The following is a 19,346-nucleotide window of genomic DNA, read 5'->3' as shown; positions in this document are numbered from 1 at the left end:
GCTCCCGGAAGGCAGCCGCCGGCCGGCTTCCCCACAGCCAGTGCCCACCCCAGACGGGCTCTCTCCTAGCGTCTCCCGTCCCCGGACCGGAGAGCGGGTGTCCTGCGCGAAGACCCTGTGGGCCCTGCTTCGGCCGCCTTTCCCAGGAGGGCGCGAGGGGCCGGCCGCTCTGCGGGCGGACCTCGGCCGCGGGCTCCCCACTCGCAGCCCAGCGGGGACTCGCAGGGGCGCGCTCGATCGGGAGCGCGCGCGCCCGGCTGCTCCGAGGTCCGGCAGTGGCGCGAGGCGGGCAGAGGCGGAGCCGAGGGCGGGCCGGTCGCAGCCTCCGCCAGTCCCCGCTCCTTCCCCACCACCCCAGCAGAAGCGCGCCACCTCCCCGCCCCCACTCCCCTCCCCCACCGCGCGCGCTCCTCCCGCCCCGGAGCCTCGCCCTCCGCCACGATGAGCAAATGAGCGCGAGCGAGGGCATGAAATTTAAATTCCACTCAGGGGAGAAAGTGCTGTGCTTCGAGCCTGACCCCACCAAGGCGCGAGTGCTGTACGATGCCAAGGTGCCGCCGCGGAGGGACAGGGAGGAGGCGCGGGACGGGGACCCCGGGACGGGAGGCGAATGCGGATGCGGGTGTGGACGGCGCCGCGGAGCGGGGGAAGTGGCGGGGCCCGGGTGCTCCCTGCTCGCGGCTCCTCGGCCTGCGCGGCGCCACACGGGCGACAGGGGGCGCTCTCAGAACACCGCGCTGGGGAGCCTGGGCCCGGGCGCTTCCGCTTCCGCTTCCGTCCGGTGCCTGGGGTGTACTGGCGCCCTCGGAATATGGTGTGCGAAGTCTTAGGCCGGGGAGCTGGCAGCGGGGTCCGCCTGTCCAGGAGATCGCTGGCACACAGCTTCTGCCTTGCGTTTAGCCCCTCATTCTGTGCGAGCTAGTGCCGCGTGGGCTCCCAGTCGTGTCTAGGCTCGCCCCCTCCCGTAGGCCGCGACCCCCACCCCGAGGGCAAGGTTGCCCGGCTGTCATAGTCCTTCGGGGCCTTGCAGCATTTAGGTTTTCAATCTCCGTGTCGCGCCCCGTGCCTGTCCGCCTAAGTCTCCGGGGCTCGGGGGACGTTGAGCCACATCTGCAGCAACTAAGGTCTGAACGGCCAGAGGGAGTTGGCCTCGCACTCCGGGAGTTGGGGACTAGCCCCGGGCCCCAGGTGTGTCTGGGAGGTGCTGCCCTTTGGGGGATTGCCCAAGCCTTCCGGGCTCTACATTTTACTTTCGGACTTTACCCCCGCTGCCCCCGTCTCAGTGTTCTGTTTGCTGTGCTTCCTCCCTCCCCGCCTTGAGTCTCCCCAAGGGTGACACGCCCCATCATTTGCCCCAGGCGTTTTCCAGGGGACACCGTTGGGAGGGATGGCGTTAAGCTGCGAGCCGAACTGGACCTGGACGCAGCGGAGCCCAGGAGACTACAACTCCCAAAGGTCTCTCGGCTGCAGCTCGCTTGTCTAGCCTGTACCCTTTTTAGTTAGTGACAGTTCGGCCGGCCAGTGGTTTCGGAAGCTGCACCCGTTCTCACACTCAGAGACCAATCGGGGTGGTTGGAGGGATGCTTCCTATTTTGAGGCATCCACTCAGAAAAAAAAATGGAATTGAAAGGAAAAATGTTTCAGTCCAGCTCTCTGTCTAAAAAAGGAGAGAATGCTTTCTTTTCTTTTACGAAAAGGTCTATGATTTAGTTTTTCTGATTCAGCTTCTAATATTCTCTATGCTCTATCGTTTGTGGACGATATTTCCTGGTTTCAGATTGTCGATGTTATTGTTGGGAAAGACGAAAAAGGCAGAAAGATCCCAGAATATCTGATCCATTTTAATGGTTGGAACAGAAGGTGAGTGTACTTGTTAAACCGGCCTGAAAATTGATCACCTCTGCACAGGAACATTGCAAACTTCTTTGTTAAGTTCTAGAGACACTCCTAGGAAAGTTTCATTTCCTGTTTTTGCTTTTTTAAAAAAATCAAACCTTGCCTACTCTGAAGAATGATTATTTCTAAGTCGATTATATTTGGATTCTCTATGGGTAATTTTGGAAACCCCAGTTGCTTCTGTGTCTGAATGAGTTCCGTTTTCAGTTTATTTACGTCTTTTTTGTGATTTTAAAATATTTAAATAGTTTTCTAAAATGTACGTAATTCTGAGACACATCTATTCCTGTGAGGTGCTTTTAACATTTGTTTCATATCAAACTAAAATAATGAATTTTACATTCTTTTCCTTTTTTGTTTGATTAGCTGGGATAGATGGGCAGCTGAAGATCATGTCCTTCGTGACACCGATGAAAATCGGAGATTACAGCGTAAATTGGCAAGGAAAGCTGTAGCTCGCCTGTAAGAATACAAAGAGCCTGTAAATGTTACTCAGTGTGTTTTCTTTTAGTGTTTAGAATTTTTATGGAATAAAAGTTCTAAAATCTGGTAAACATGGTTTCTTAAGTAATTTTACATTTTTAAAGTGTGTTAGCGAATAGTGTTTCTATTGTATTCGAAATAACTGCTGTGCTTTCAGAGAGGTTATTGTGTAGTATTCTGAAGTGGAGGTTACCAGTTCTGTTTTAAAGTTTAATTATATCTTAGGCACTTAAGAATTACTGTTATTGTGTTTTGGTTTTTTTCTCAAGACCAATATCAGTCATCGTCAGCATTTCAGTTGTGTTTGTTTCAGGAGAAGCACAGGAAGAAAGAGGAAGCGCTGCAGGTTGCCTGGTGTGGACTCTGTCTTAAAAAGCCTCCCTGCTGAAGAAAAAGATGAAAATGTTGAAAACTGTGAGTGGCTTGACTCATTTTCTCTGGTTAAAAGGAGTTTTACCTAGTTCTTTTATACCGCAGGATTGAGGGGGAAGATTCATTCGAATTACAGACAGGGAAACATTTTAAGCTCATTACATAAAACATTTGCCCCTTTTGTTGGTAACAATTAAAGTAGCAGTCAATAAGTTTCTAATTAGACTTCATCAGTCTTGCACATGACCACTGCCTTCTCAGCCAGTGTCTTTATATGGACCCCTCAGAGGTGCATTCTCATGTTTTCTTCTTGGTACATTGCTCCACTTATGAATGCTCCAGGGAACCATAGGGTCCTAGGTGACTGAACACTTGCAGATCATTTACCTGTGTGGTTTTTGCATTCCCTTGAAATTGGTGTTATATTTTTTCAAAATAAATTTCTATTCTGAAAGGTACAGTAATTGTGTTCAGCGTTTAAAATTTATGCAGGATAGGGCTTCCCTGGTGGCAGAGTGGTTGAGAGTCCGCCTGCCGATGCAGGGGACACGGGTTCATGCCCCGGTCCAGGAAGATCCTACATGCTGCGGAGCAGCTGCGCCCGTGAGCCATGGCTGCTGAGTCTGCGCGTCCGGAGCCTCGGCTCCGCAACGGGAGAGGCCACAACAGTGAGAGGCCCGCGTACCACAAAAAACAAACAAACAAACAAACAAAAAAATTTATGCAGGATAGTAGTTTATTATTACCAGCAGTAGGACATGCATGCCACCTTAAAGAATTGTAAACATAAGGGTTAGGGAAGTGTATAATGCAGGTTTGCCTGGTGTTTTTTGTTTTACCTAGCAATAAGCAGTTCCTCTGATGACAGTAGTGAAGAAAAGGATGAAGAAATAAGTGAAGAAAGTGATATTGAAGAAAAGACTGAAGTGGTATAAAGTTTTTATTGTAAAAACTCTTTGTCTTTGGCATATATTTTAGTGGTAAATTTCTAGTTGTGAAATGTTTTTTTTAACCAAATATTATAAAATTGTACTTCATATATAAGGGGAAATAGCCCTTAACCCTTACTTATAGTTACTGTAAGAACCTCTCCATGGCTCTTCATACCCATAAAGGGTTTTCACAAATCATAGTTACCTCTTTCTTTCCAGTGAAAGTGTGAACTTTTTATAATGCCGATTAAGTATCAGAGTTTGGCATATTCTGTTTGCCTGTCTACAAAGTTAACATGAATCCCACTGGTAAAGTTAAGTTGGGAAGAAGCAAAATAATCATTTGCAGTGTGGTTAGTGGCCTAAAACAAGTTAACTTTTGGCTTTTAATATACTTTTCATTAGAACACTTGGCATCATTACTGGTGTAAATGTCGAAGATTAACTGGGTTTGTTTCATTGTAGGCTGTCCTTATGTTAGTCCTTCTTTGGATATAGACTCTCTGTTTTAGGTAGCTAAAAATGGAATTGTGATATTGCAGAAGGAAGAACCGGAGCTGCATGCAAAAAAGGAAATGGAAGAAAGAACAATAACTATAGAAATCCCTGAAGTTCTGAAGAAGAAGCTTGAGGACGATTGTTACTATATCAACAGGAGGAAACGGGTATACAGGGATAACATATAAAACATGGATCTGTAATAGAGCTTTCATTTAGCTGTATTTTGCAATCTTAAAAAGTTGAGAACCTTGGAGGAATGAAATTCATATTTTAAGTTTTGTACTGAGTCGGGTTTTAAACTTCTCTGACAGTACTGTTCTGCTGATGAAAGTGTGCAGTCTTTTCCAGCCCTGGCTGCCCATTAGAATCTTCTAGGGAGCTTCGCAAAGTCCTGATGCCTGGGCTTCAACCAAGAGGTCAAGGTGAAATTGATTCTTGGTGTTGGGGGTGGCAGCTGTGGATATCTTAGAGGCTCCGCAGGTGGTTCTAATGGATCACTAAGCTGAGAATCACTGCTTGCATTTATTTTAAAAATTATTACTATAATCTACATGGGGATATGATCAGTAGAAGAAAAACGTCAAAGAGCTTCAAAGCACATTTGCTTAAAAAATTATCTTCAAACACAATTGGCTTTATTTTTGAGCTTCAAAAATGATGTAGAGGGCTTCCCTGGTGGCGCAGTGGTTGAGAGTCCGCCTGCCGATATCGGCACGGGACACGGGTTCCTGCGCCGGTTCGGGAAGATCCCACATGCCGCGGAGCGGCTGGGCCCGTGAGCCATGATGGCCGCTGAGCCTGCGCGTCCGGAGCCTGTGCTCCGCAACGGCAGAGGCCACAGCAGTGAGAGGCCCGCGTACCGCAAAAAAAAAAAAAAAAGAAAAAAAGATGTAGACAAGACCACTGTTTCTTGGAATGTATCGTTTATACAATGGGATGTATACATCAGATGTTTATATTTTTGTTAACAGTTAGTGAAACTTCCATGCCAGACCAACATCATAACTATTTTGGAATCATACGTGAAGCATTTTGCTATCAATGCAGCCTTTTCAGCCAATGAGAGGCCTCGCCACCATCACGCTATGCCACATGCCAACATGAATGTGCATTATATCCCAGCAGAAAAGAAGTAAGTAGGGGAGGGATGGTTGGCGTTTCATGGTTCGCTTCGGGTATTAGAGAAGTGACTTCCATTTAGAACAAGTAACATGTCTCTGTTTCAGTTATTATGAATTCATTTACTATAGCACTTGATGATTCACATAATAACCAGTTTAATTTCAAAATATTGTCCCTTTTTCGGAATGTTCAGTAACTCCTTAGGTATGTGGTGTGGATCCATTGAGTATATGCAGTGCCTCAACACCTGGAGTTTTTTTCAATGATGTAATTTAGGGAGATAACTCTTTTTCTTCCTTGAGAAGAACCAGAATGGGGGATGAGAATTTTATCGAGGCTTGTTTACAAACAGGTCTTTATCCTAGTCTGAGTAATTGTCCTTATAGCTTGCCTTGGGCACATGAGCCAGCAGGAGTAGAATCAGACACGTAGATTGTTCAAGTTTAAACAGGTGTGTTAGTTCATCAGGACCGCCCCCTTCAGCTCCTGGTGATTGGGGTCTGTCCACCTTCTGCAGCACAGACTGCTTGGGCGCCTTGTGTGGCACTGGGCATATTCATTTGTGTTCAGTGTGGTAAGGTAAAATTACTTATTGCACTTTATATTATAGATCTGTGTTCCCATTTAATTCTTTATTATTAGCATCTACAGGCTAACTTTATTTTTTACACACATAGGTATAGTATATAGCATTTAAAACTCTTCCTTCTTAAAATGTGCAATTTCATTGTGACATTTTGGAAAGTTCTTTTATTGCATCTCTAATCTCTTTAATCCTCGCAGCGTTGACCTTTGTAAGGAGATGGTGGATGGATTAAGAATAACCTTTGATTACACTCTCCCATTGGTTTTGCTTTATCCATATGAACAAGTTCAGTATAAAAAGGTGACTTCGTCCAAATTTTTTCTTCCGATTAAGGAAAGTACCACAAACACTAATAGGTAAGTTAACTTGCGGTTCAACCATCAGATATCATCAATGAAATAGCTAAATCTGTTTTTGAAGATTTCCATTGGATGCTATGGGGCCAACACGTTTGGAGGAGGGAGTAAATTGCAAAGCGCCCATACTGGTGGTTTTCTTTTTTCCTGGGTAAGCTAAGTCGTCATTCACTTGCAAATGGCTCTAAAAGGTTTTACCAAGTGAAGATTTCAGTGTAGAGAAGTTGGCTCTTGTGTAGCCATCCTGTGCTTTCCAAAGACAGTTGGGTGAAGAGAGCACGGCCTGAGAAAGGTAGATGTGGGTTTGAATTTGGCTCCCTCGCGTATAGGTTGTGTGGCTTGGGGAGGTGTCTTCTGAGCCTCTTGCTTTTGCCTCTGTACGATGGAAAGAACATTTGCTTCTGTAGGTAGTTATTAAATGAGGACGTTCATAAAGGGCTGGCCACCTTTGCCCTTCAGGTAAGGTTAGTTTCCTTCCCGGTCTGCTGTGTCACCACTTTCTTCCCTCAGTGGCCAAGCATTTCCAAATATATTTTCTTTGGCGGGGTTGAAAGTCTCCCAGCCTGAGTCTATGCCTACATCTGTGTAAGCTACTTCCCTCTCCCCCGAGGCCTGTCTTCCTCAGAGTGGTCTGTTCTCATGATTTCCACTCATCCATCTCTTGCCTGTTTACCATCTGCCTTTGTCTCCCACCTCCCTCTGCTCCCAAGGGGCACTGACAGCCTCCCACTTGGTGTGCCATGTGTCGGCCACATTTCCTCCCACCCCATCCCTTTCCTTCCGGGTCCTGTCTCCTGGTTGTCTGCCTCATGACCGTCTCTTCTCAGCCTGCCTTCCTTCCCCATTGGTTCCACCCCATTTGAGAGGCCTGTGTGACTCACTGGGGACCTGTGTTGATGTCCCCATGCCCTCCTCCAAACCTCGAGGTTCCTAGTGTCTGGGGTGGACCGTGTGTTGCCACAAAATTTGGCCGATGTTTATGGCGTTTCTAATCTTACCAGTAGTTACACTGTGATGAGATAATGTGGTATTATTCTCTCCACCAGGGTTTCTCAACCTTGGCTCTACTGATGTTTTGAACTGTATCATCTTTTGTGGTGGGACCGTCCTGTGCATTGTAGGAAGTTGGGCAGCATCCCTCGGCTCCACCCATTAGATCCCAATGGCACTTTCCCAGTTGTGACAATCAAAACTGTCTCCAGAAGGTGTCAGTGTCCCCTGGCAGAGTGGAATCACTCCCAGTTGAGAACCACTGATCTAAAACAAGTATAAAAGGGCATCACAATCTTTAATGCCAGTGTGCCTTGAGAAATTATTTAAAGGGTTAAAATGATTTAATAGGTTTAGTTACTTTTGAAGAAAATATTCGTTTTGGCACATCTGGAAGTGAAAGTTTCTAAGCCTCCTGGAGTGGAGTGGAGGGTGTGTTTACTGTGTGAAAGAAGACGTTGAAGAACCCCTCCAGGTTTTACAGAGATTCTGTGGGCCAGGCACGTGTGACGTTCTCCCCTGTCTTCCGCAGGAACCCAGAGGAGCTCTCTCCAAGCCCACCTTTGTTGAATCCATCCACACCACAGTCCGCAGAGAGTCAGCCAACCACAGGCGAGCCAGCCACCCCCAAAAGGCGCAAAGCCGAGCCGGAAGCCTTGCAGTCTCTGAGGCGGTCCACACGCCACTCCGCTAATTGCGACCGGCTGTCGGAGAGCAGCGCCTCGCCTCAGCCCAAGCGCCGGCAGCAGGACGCGTCTGCCAGCATGCCCAAGTTGTTCCTGCACCTGGAAAAGAGTAGGTCCACTCCCCGTGCAGGAAGGCTCCGCCGGGGAGAGCCGATGTTGCACTTCGTGCTCCTGAAACGACTGCAGCCGGCAGGAGGTGCTGGGGGAGAACAGGACGAGCACAGGGTCACATCCAGATTCGCCTGCTCAGCTCTGGGAATTTGACTCCGGAGTTCGGCCCGCCTGAGGCTCATGAGGCATTGTCCCTAACCTACCCTCAGCTATAGCTAGGAGAAGGGAGCCCCACGCCTTCAGCTCCGCAGCGTGGATCCTTGGCGCTGACCGGTTAGAACTGGCCCGCAAGTCTGGTAGCAGCCCCTCCCCTCAGCCCTAATCTGCCGGTACTGGGCAACCGATAGTTACTTCCGGTCCCTATGGATTTGCCTCTGCTGGGCGTGTGTTCATATCAGTAGAATCGTACTATATGTGGCCTTCTGTTTGCGGCTTCTTTCACTTAACATAATGTTTTCAAGGTTCATCACATAGCATATCTCAGTACTTGATTCCTTTGCTTTGCTTTTTTCCGCCAAATAATGTTCCAGGTATTGTCTTTAATAGGGAAGTCTTATTGTTAAAGATTAATAACGTCTCTGCTGCTTGTAAAGGTCTTCCAGCAATCTTTAATTCAGTAACTGTGTGATTTACAAGTGAATAATTGACATCTTTTCCTTTTGAAGAGACACCCGTTCATAGCAGATCATCCTCACCCGTTCCTCTGACCCCTAGCAAGGAAGGGAGTGCGGTGTTTGCTGGCTTTGAAGGCAGAAGAACTAATGAAATAAATGAGGTAAAGAGTTAGTGCCTGCTGTTCATCCCCAGTGAGTCCTTCCTTCTGTGGTTTCTTAAATCCTGCAGGAGGAAGTTGGGTTTTCTTAGAAGAAGCATTATGTTACTCTTGCTGCGGATAGTAATAGAATTGTTCATATGATTGTAACGTATTTGTGGTTTCTAAAATGAGACAATGGTTAGGACTCCAGCCCTACACTTAACATTCATCTTTTATTTCAAATAAGTACAAGTATTGAAGTGTGAGGATTTTCATTTTATGGAACAGTTATCAGCACATCTTTTCTGCAAAAGGACAGAAAATAAATATTTTAAACCTTGTGGGCCACACAGTTGCTGTTGAGCCTACCCACCCCCGAAGCATCCACAGGCACTCTGAATGAATGAGTGTGCTGCGGTCCAATGAAACTTTATTCATGGATGCTGAAATTGGAATATCAGATAATTTTTGTATGTTATGAAATATTCCACTTTGGGCATTTTCTCAATCATTTAAAAATAAGAAACCCATCCTCGGGACTTCCCTGGTGGCACAGTGGTTAAGAATCCGCCTGCCAATGCAGGGGACACGGGTTCGAGCCCTGGGCCGGGAAGATCCCACATGCCGCGGAGCCACTAAGCCCGTGCGCCACAACTACTGAGCCTGCGCTCTAGAGCTCGTGAGCCACAACTACTGAGCCTGCGTGCTGCAACTACTGAAGCCTGCGTGCCTAGAGCCCACGCTCTGCAACAAGAGAAGCCACAATGAGAAGCCCGCGCACCGCAACAGAAGAGCAGCCCCCGCTCGCCGCAACTAGAGAAAGCCCGTGCGCAGCAACGAAGACCCAACGTGGAGAAAAATAAATAAAATAAATGAAATAAATAAATATTTTTTAAAAACCATCCTCAACAGTAGTATTATCATCATCCCTTTGAGGGCATGCTATATGCCCGCATTGTGCCAGGCGCTTGACCTAAATTACCTCGAGTTCTTGAGAATAGCCTCACCACCAGAGTTCCATTTTATGGATGGGAAAACTTGAATTTAAAACTATTTTTAAGGCCAGTTAACTGAGGTAGGTAGTGAGTGTTTCAGGAGTTCGGGAGATGTCTTAGCCCACTGGGGTATTCTGTGAATCTCACCTAGGAAGTGGGATTTTTCTTGTTTCTGTGCATAGGGAAGGATGGCTTTACTAGAAAGAATATTTGATGACAGGGGTCGGCAAACTTTTCTTATACAGGGTCAGATTGTAAATATCTTCAGGGTTGTGCACCAGCGTGAAAACAGTATGGAAAGTTCACAAATGAATGAGTGTGCAGTGTCCCTCCAAAATTCATTCACGCACGCTAGTAATTGAATTTCATATGACTTTCATATGTCGTGAAGTATTATTCATTTGATTTTTTAAAAACCATTAAAAACGTAACCGTGGGGCTTCCCTGGTGGCGCAGTGGTTGGGAGTTCGCCTGCCAATGCAGGGGACGCGGCTGGGCCCGCAGGCCATAGCCGCTGGGCCTGCGCGTCCGGAGCCTGTGCTCCGCAGCGGGAGAGGCCACAGCAGTGAGAGGCCCGCGTACTGCAAAAAAAAAAAAAAAACGAAACCGTTCTTAGCACATGGGGGTTGGATTTGGCCCAAGGGCTGTAAGTTGGCCGACCCCTGCTAGAAAACTCAATTTGTGTTACAGTGATGTTGAGGGAAGATTTAGGAAATTCCTAGTGCAAGCAGTCCCTGATTTTCCATTTTTCAGACAAGAGGGCCCTGCAAGTGTTATTATTTATGGGGAATCATGTTTCTTCTAGAAGACATCTGAATATTGAGGCACGGCCATTCCCTATCTGGTCACTGGTGCAAGGCCGCCATCTAGTGGTTATAGGTAGAGCTGTAAGCTCTAGTGAAAAAGGATTTCTAGTCAATGCGTTGGAGTTGGGCAGACTCTCAATGATTCGTGAGACCTTAGTGCATTCCCCCTCCATAAGTGCCTATACTGGAGTATGTTTTCCCCAGGGCTCTGCATCCTGACCACCTGAGACTCACTCTCCCAATGACGTTCACTGCCCCACCACATGCGGAGGGTCTGGACTCACATTCCTGCTTGAGATCACAGGTGGTTCCCGTGCACACCCCAGTTAAGAATCCTCCACTAAAAACCTGTTATTTTCCCCCATAATGCATCTTTGATAAATAGGAGATGATTCACTGCACTGAGATGCAAAATTGAGTGAGGTAGACTGGCTTGCTAACTAACCAGATGAGCTGCTTTTGCACACGTGCACTTCATGCCTCCAGTGATCTCAGACTCCCCGATGTTCACTTTGAGTATCATTGTCGAAAACAGTTCCCGAGCTTCAGCTGTGTGCACCACGGGGTTAGGTGCTGGGGATAGTGTAAAGGTGCTGAAACTTACTCCTACCCTGAGCCTTGTACAGCACAGAAGGGTGGGGTCAGTGAGGCAAGGGCTGAAGCCCAGACATTCTGCATGGAGTCATATGGAACCGTGGTGGTACTTGTTAACTTCTACGATTTCATTTGATTAAATTGACTACATCATCAGCCTTTCTCGGGTCGTTTTGGCATCCTTCTGCTTGGTCTTGTAGAGGGTTTCCTTTGACGCTACTATTTCCAGATTAAACTTGACAGATCTCAAAAAGCAAAACAGCAACTCAGGAGAAGTGTTCTATAATTTGCTGAAGTATTTCTGTGGAAGCTCATCAGAGAGTTTTGAAATTCAACTCTTACTTTAACAAAAGCCCCAAATCCACCCACAGTTCTGAAATTCAAAGCGAAGGAAAAGAAATCAGTTACCAGGGTTGAAGTCTATTTTCACTTGATTCAATGGATGAAATTAGGTTCCAAAGTGAATCTAACATAGCAGAAAATTAGACAACCTTGAAACAATGGTAACATCATTACTCAAAACATCTTTGGATCACTTTTTATTGCTTCACTGTCTAAAAAGCAGAATTTTCAGTAAAGGAAAAGGGGCAAAATGCCCAAAACAGTTACAGCTAATTTACAGGTAGTAGCTATTGAAAATTAGAAAATAAAATATTTCCCTAATCTAATTTTAAGTCTTCCTTCCTCATTTTATTTAATTTTATAAGTTTGTGTTATTTGATATAGTGGCATTTTTTTAAAATTTATTTATTTTTGGCAGTGTTGGGTCTTCGTTGCTGCACGCGGGCTTTCTCTAGTTGCAGCGAGCGGGGGCTACTCTTCGTTGCGGTGCATGGGCTTCTCATTGTGGTGGCTTCTCTTGTTGCAGAGCATGGACTCTAGGTGCGCGGGCCTCAGTAGTTGTGGCACGTGGGCTCAGTAGTTGTGGCTCGTGGGCTCTAGAGCGCAGGCTCAGTAGTTGTGGCACAGGGGCTTAGTTGCTCCGTGGCATGTGGGATCTTCCTGGACCAGGGCTCGAACCCGTGTCCCCTGCATAGGCAGGTGGATTCTTCACCACTGCGCCACCAGGGAAGCCCGAGTGGCATATTTTTTTCATCGTCATACAATTTGTCATAATTTTTAGGTGGTTAGAAGTGTCTCCATGTTGCCAAGGAAGGTGGGATGGCTTCAGAACCTCCACATTGGTTTCTTGTCATTGTTTTGTTCCACATTTGGTTTCCTCCCATTTTCTGATCCAGCTGTGAGGCAGCTCCAGAGGTGCCAGAGGGATGGGAAGCTTGGGTGTGGAAATGTGACACTTGATGGGTGATGTCTTTCTGCTGGCCTGAGAATGTCAATGTGTATGTGTTTCTGCCGGGATTCCAAATGTTCAGATCTGTTGGTAGTGGAGTGTTAAGATATAACAACAAAGCATTCAATCTGCTTTTCCCAGGTCCTCTCCTGGAAACTTGTACCCGACAGTTACCCGCCAGGTGACCAGCCACCTCCACCCTCTTACATTTATGGGGCGCAACACTTGCTGCGATTGTTCGGTAAGAAATCCTGGTCCCTGCTTTCTTCTTGCCCTTTTTATTTTCTTTTTTGATTTTAACACTTATAAACTTATGTACCTCTTGTGGTAATTTTGGCGTCTAAGAAAAATCATTAAATGTTGATCTCAAAAAAAAAAACACTGAAAGAATCTTAAATTTCATAAAAATTGTGTTTGTAATGTTTGTACTACTACTCTGTTTTTGTGTTCAGTAAGAGTTTTGGTGTTGCTCGGCAACGTAGATGTTAATTTCAATTCAAATAAAGACACATGGGGCGCCAGAGGATCCCTGAGTGTGTCCTACTCATCGCCAGATTCTGCCGATTGATTGTAAATGGTTTTGCTTTTATTTTTAATGCAGTGAAACTTCCAGAAATCCTTGGAAAGATGTCCTTTTCTGAGAAGAATCTGAAGGCTTTACTGAAGCACTTTGATCTCTTTCTGAGGTATTGTTATTAGTTTGTCAAAACTTACTCTGCCACCTTATATATGACTTTTCTGAACTTGTCTTCAGCAGATGTGGATGCTAGCTCTGTGGTATTTTAAATGGTAGCAGTATTACCCAAGTATGGTTGGTTCTAACAGTAATTGTAACATGGGGGTTTGGGGCTATTTTTTTCATAGTTTATCTGGTTTCTAAGTGAAGGGTATTCAATGTACGGAGGTAAAATTTTTTGGTGTCACTAGAAGAATCCAGTTGGATAACCATGTGAATAGAAAATTAATTTTCTAAAGAAGTGATTGAGGTTGATAATAATTTAATTCTATGTATTTTATTCAGGAGTACCCTAAGTATGTGACTTTTCTTTGTTGCATGTATATAAACTAACTTAAATTTACAGGTCTGATTTTGGTGTCTGTTTTGGAGTTAAGATAAATGTGCTGATAGTTTGTGAGTTCGGAGAAAGGTATTGTTTCCTTCACCTGACAGAGCCAGTCATTTTATTAGCGTCAGATCATTTGTCCCGAGGCTCTCTCCCCTCCCCCGCATCTGGGGCTGTGGACCCCAGGCTCCATTATGCCTGTGGCCTAACTCTCCCACCCAGATGTCTATTGACCAGTTCCTCTTGGCGTTCAAGGCTGGTTGTCACTCTGCCTCACCCAGCTTGTCACATCTCCCTGACCTGTTTCTTGATTCTCTTTAAGGGGGTACCTTTTCCTTGTATTTAGTCCCCAACCTGCAAGAGCTAATCAAGTAGGATTTACCAGAGTGGAGACCACTCCAGCCAGAGAAATGGGTCTTGGAGTTTTTAAAAGATATTTGTGTGGGTATTTTGAATAAAGTATCCAATAAGTGGAATTAGACTTTATAACATTTTATTAGAAACAAGTTTCAAAAACGCTCTCTTCCCCTCCAGCCTCCCCCTCAAAAAAAGCCACAGCTCTGTTTGGCTTCAACATTTCGTTAAGCTGAAATCAAATAATGCCAAAATGAGACAGCTGCAAGTTAGCATAGGAGAGGCTGCTGATTTTGAGTTATGCGCAATACGAAATAGAAATTAGGGTTTTAGAAGGTAACTCAGAAAGATTTACAAATAAATATAGTACGGTTGGCCCTTGAACAACATGGGTTTGAACTGCACAGATCGACTTATATGCAGATTTTTAAAATGGTAAATACTGTGTAGTACTACATGGCCCATGCGGTTGGTTGAGTCTAGGAATTTGGAAGAACAGTGGCTATGGAGGGCCCAGCTGTAAGTTATACAGGGATTTTCAACTGTGTAGGGGGTCGGCGCCCCTGACCCACACCTTGTTCAAGGGCCAGCTGTAATGGGTTTTGAAAATGTATCCAAAGACGTTAACTAGAGAATCAATGGATCAGTAATTGCTGTAGGAAGGGTACACTCAAAGAAGACAGAGTTATCTCTCAAATGAATTTTGATTTGGTTTTTACTAAAGAAGGTATTGCAGAGGTTTATCCTTATCTTTTTAGGAATTTGGACAGGTGGGAAGAGGCAGGGGAAACAAACAAGGGGCTAATTACTTAGCTTACTAGCTAATGTGGCCCGTGTGAGAATGTTTTAGCCATTCATGGTGAAATATTTGATACTTCAGAGTCAAGGTAGTACCTCTGTGTTGCAGATTCTTGAGTGGCTACATTTTAACATCCATCCATAGTCAGGCGTAAGCCAGTGCTGCTTACCTATTTTGGTGGAACTGCAGCACCTTTTGGCATGGCAAATTGGGCCACAAAATGCTCTTCACTAATTAAACCATTCAGTTCTGATTTAACTTAGGCCATGTAAGTACTGTGAATTTCTCAGGTGACATTTATTGAGTTTATAATTGATTTTTTATAGTTTTGTTGTTGTTGTTGTTTTTTGCGGTACGCGGGCCTCTCACTGTTGTGGCCTCTCCCATTGCAGAGCACAGGCTCCGGACGCGCAGGCCCATCGGCCATGGCTCACGGGCCCAGCCGCTCTGCGGCATGTGGGATCTTCCCGGACCGGGGCACGAACCTGCGTCCCCTGCATCGGCAGGCGGACTCTCAACCACTGCGCCACCAGGGAAGCCCCTAAAGTTTGTTTTTAAAAGAGGAAAATGTGGGACTTCCGTGGTCAAGTGGCTAAGACTCCATGCTCCCAATGCCGGGGGCCCGGGTTCCATCCCTGGTCAGGGAACCGCATGCCACAACTAAAGATCCTGCGAGCCTCAACTAAGACCTGGCGTAGCCAAATATAAATAAGTAAATAAAGAAATGAGGAAAATGTAGAAATAGTCACGAGGCCTTTTTGCACAGAAGTAATTATATAATCAAGACTGCCACCTAGTGGAGTTTATGTTCTATTTCTGTTTGTACACTTGATAGTGAAAGGATTCCAATGAAATAGTCATTAACGTCGAAGCCGGATATGTGCAATGAAAGTAACCAGTATATAGACATCAAGATTATATTCATTATTTTTTTTTCTATCTCATACAGAAAAGAGTGAAATGTTAGAGTGGTTGGAAGTTAAAATTTTGCTTCTTGGTATTTGGCCTTTGTTGTGGTGATCATAGAGGCTATTTGTTTTCTTGTTCCAGGTTTTTAGCAGAATACCATGATGACTTTTTCCCAGAGTCTGCCTATGTTGCTGCCTGTGAGGCGCACTACAGCACGAAGAACCCCAGGGCGATTTATTAAGGTTTTGATGGTTCTGGAAGAACAGCTTCTCTATCTAGCTTTGCACTCTCCGTTCCCGATAAAGAACTAGGGAGTTGGTGGGCCTTCCTTACAGGCAGAGCGAATGCGACACTCGCCTTGGGGGTGTGTGGCAGAGGCGGGCCCATTTGTTTGAGTTGCTTACCTACCGTAGTTATTTCTGTTAAGGATTACTTCCTAGGTACCTGAACGGCCTCCAACGTGTGACCCTTGCCACAGTACATGTCATCTGTGACGGCGGGCAAAGAGCAGCTGTGTTCACAGTGAAATGTTCACGAAAGTGTGCGTAGGTTGGGCTGTTTCAGTAGATGGAGTTACTTGTTAGCAATAACCACATTTTTTAGTTATTTGTTAGCATTAAACAAAATTGTTCTGCAAACCGTTTTCATTCCTGTGATAAGGCTGAGCAACAAAACATTAGTTTTGCTTGGAAACTAAAAAGTAGTCCCGGAATATTTTAGAGGGGGTTGATATTGATGGCAAAAGAAAATTTGCAGCTATACATTTGCTTGTTACAGTTCCTTTTCTATAAAACCTTATTTTTGGTGATCTAAATAAAGCATTGCCTGAATGTTTGAGATTTTATAGCTACACTTGGTTGTGTAATGTTATAGTTCCCTTTCTGTAGGATGTTATTTTGGGTGATCTCAAATAAATCATCTTGTTGGAAAGAACCAAGAGAGAGTTTTCACTCTGGTCTTGTCCTCTTTCTTCATTGTAGAAAAACAGCAAGGTAACTTTGATTCATAACTTTTTTGTGTTTTATTTTGTTTTCCCTTTGTGACTTTTTTATTAAGGACTTTTGTTTTCCTTTCCTTCTTTGATTTTGCCTGACTAGAAGGTGGTTACTGGAAGTTGGGATAGCTCCTCGCTGGTTTGGGGCCAACGTATTTATCCTCTTCCAACATTACCAGCTGATGGTCTCTGAAGTCATCCTTCTAATCCTCACCTAAGTCTCTCACATGCCTGCCCTTTTCCCCAGGATATTTTAGAAAGTTCCAGCTCTGTTTGAGGGATACCAGTACCATACAAGCCTTGAACATAGCATCTGCATTTTCTCGTAGCTCGGTTTAGTTGACCTTAATTTCCAAAGATCACTGGACATGAACGACAAGAGCCACAGGGAGTTTCAAAACTCTCTAAATGGTTCCATCAAAGAGACTTCTGTATACACTGACCCGTGAGAATCAGAACCTCGAAGTCGAGTAATGTCATCTTAGTGCACATAGTTGCTAAGCAAACGTCAGGTTTTGGCTTCTAACCTGGAGTAGCATTTGGGTTCGTGCTAGGTTTCATCTCCATTTGGTTTATGCAATGCTTGTTTAAATCTGGTGCACCTGCAGTATGCTCTGAATTGTTGAAAAAGTTAAATCAGTAATTATTCATAGCCTGGAAAAGAAAAAATTTTTCTTTTATTAAGAATCTACTTGTTCAATGTCCCCAATGAAATGAACACAGACTGTCTCTTGGAACATTTATATAGTTATATATCTTGAGTTTACAATTAATGCATTTTCTAATAATGAACAATTATTTTCTTCCCTTAAAAGCATTTTTCTGTGTGTGTGTGGCTTGCGCATGCGGGATATTAGTTCCCCGACCAGGGATCAAACGTGTGCCCCCTGCAGTGGAAGTGCAGAGTCCTAACCACTGGACTGCCAGGTTCTTAATCACAACTTCCCTTAAGCTGATTATTTGTACCTTAGGTTTGATTTAAATAACTGTTCAAAGTATTATCCCTTTATTGTATATTGCTAATAATTTTTCAAATAATTCATCAGTTAAAAAAATGATTTAAATGTCTAGACTGGACTTCCCTGGTGGCGCAGTGATTAAGAATCCGCCTGCCAGTGCAGGGGACACGGATTCAAGCCCTGTTCCGGGAAGATCCCACATGCCGCGGAGCAACTAGGCCCATGCACCACAACTACTGAGCCCGTGTGCCACAACTACTGAAGCCCACTTGCCTAGAGCCCGTGCTCCACAACAAGAGAAGCCACTACAACGAGAAGCCCGTGCACCGCAACGAAGAGCAGCCCCCGCTCGCCACAACTAGAGAAAGCCCGCGCACAGCAATGAAGACCCAACGCAGCCAAAAATGAATAAATTTTTAAAAATTAAAATAAATTTAAAAACTTTAAAGTAAATGAATTTAAATGTCTAGACCATCCTTATAAAAATTAAACATTATCCTTTTTTTGTCAATTTTTATAGTTACTTTCCTAAACTGCCAAATCTTGCAGTTAAGTATCACATCATTGGATTAATGTCTTCCTTTTAAGTTGTTTAAAGATGTATTGAAAGTATTTCTATAACTTGTGTGTCATATCAGTTGTACTAGGACTTTGAAAAAAACATGTGAGAAGGAAAAAAACATTTCCGAACAGAAGTAGATTGTAAAGCATTTCATAGTACAGTGTATACAAAAAAAGAAAAATTTACCATTTTACAAAAGTTGACGTCTGTCATTAGGTTATTTTATCAACTCTGTAGACATTTGAGCAAGTGCAATTACCCTGTTTTGCCATTATTTTCTTAATAACTCAGTGGCCCCTGCCCTTTAACATTTAGCCAAAGGTAAGTTTATCTGAACATTTACTGACAACTGTGGTACCAAAAACTGCTAGGTATTGAAAGATGAGAATGAGTAAGGCATTGGTGGGGGGATATAGTTAAGAGAATCTGTACAGCCATACCACTGTTATTTTTACTAACCAAGTTAAGTTAGGAAGTGTGTTACTTTAACCAGTTCTTAATTTTAAAAAGTATAATGTAACCATAAATGGCAACATTTCCCCAAATTAAGCTCGTCCAAGAAAGAATGGGAAACTCTACTCTTTTAACTGGTGTGTGGATGTCAGTTTAGGTGGGTTTGATTACTAAGTTTTCACTAGTTATAAAGTCTGGCAAGATGGTGTTAAGGGACTTGGTATCCATTGGGAAAAGAAGTTTCAACATTAAAATTAAAAGCAGTAACCGGGGGGGCTTCCCTGGTGGCGCAGTGGTTGAGAGTCCGCCTGCCGATGCAGGGGACGCGGGTTCGTGCCCCGGTCCGGGAAGATCCCACATGCTGTGGAGTGGCTGGGCCCGTGAGCCATGGCCGCTGAGCATGCGCGTCCGGAGCCTGTGTGTCCGGAGCCTGTGCTCCAAAACGGGAGAGGCCACAACAGTGAGAGGCCCGCGTACCGCAAAAAAAAAAAAAAAGCAGTAACGGGGAAATCGTGTTTTTATACCCCAATGAGATAAGACTCCCCAATACACCAGTTAAATCTTTTTTTTTTTCTTTTTTAGGAATTGGAGAGACACTTTTTTCTAGCTTCTGCTTGTCTTATGCTTGAGCCAGATTCTTCCAGATGTTCATTTGGGACAAACCCTTAGATAGTGCATTTTTTTGATACATTTATTTATTTTTATTTTTAGCTGTGTTGGGTCTTCGTTTCTGTGCGAGGGCTTTCTCTAGTTGCGGCGAGCGGGGGCCACTCTTCA

At 44.7% G+C, this 19,346-nt stretch overlaps 1 protein-coding gene across 1 annotated transcript; it reads left to right on the top strand.

Annotated features, from left to right (window-relative positions):
• Window positions 1–389: 389 nt before the first annotated feature.
• Window positions 390–18,289, top strand: MSL3 (MSL complex subunit 3). The gene is made up of 13 exons (XM_030845207.3): window positions 390–551; window positions 1,778–1,860; window positions 2,263–2,358; window positions 2,693–2,793; window positions 3,595–3,680; window positions 4,226–4,348; window positions 5,156–5,316; window positions 6,090–6,248; window positions 7,771–8,033; window positions 8,701–8,810; window positions 12,617–12,716; window positions 13,077–13,161; window positions 15,743–18,289. The coding sequence occupies exons 1-13, from the start codon at window positions 450–452 to the stop codon at window positions 15,840–15,842; spliced, it is 1,569 nt and encodes a 522-aa protein (XP_030701067.1). The 5' UTR covers window positions 390–449; the 3' UTR covers window positions 15,843–18,289.
• Window positions 18,290–19,346: the final 1,057 nt, after the last annotated feature.

Source organism: Globicephala melas, chromosome X (assembly GCF_963455315.2).
Source record: "Globicephala melas chromosome X, mGloMel1.2, whole genome shotgun sequence".
NCBI classification, from domain to species: domain Eukaryota; kingdom Metazoa; phylum Chordata; class Mammalia; order Artiodactyla; family Delphinidae; genus Globicephala; species Globicephala melas.
This window is presented reverse-complemented; position numbering and strand designations above follow the sequence as displayed.

What these genes read in the sequence shown, in the direction of transcription:
- MSL3 (XM_030845207.3), top strand. Translation starts at nt 450, where the DNA reads ATGAGCGCGAGCGAGGGCATGAAATTTAAATTCCACTCAGGGGAGAAA. An exon ending in GAGTGCTGTACGATGCCAAG is followed by an intron (nt 552 to 1,777) that starts GTGCCGCCGCGG and finishes TCCTGGTTTCAG; the next exon opens with ATTGTCGATGTTATTGTTGG. An exon ending in TATATCCCAGCAGAAAAGAA is followed by an intron (nt 5,317 to 6,089) that starts GTAAGTAGGGGA and finishes TAATCCTCGCAG; the next exon opens with CGTTGACCTTTGTAAGGAGA.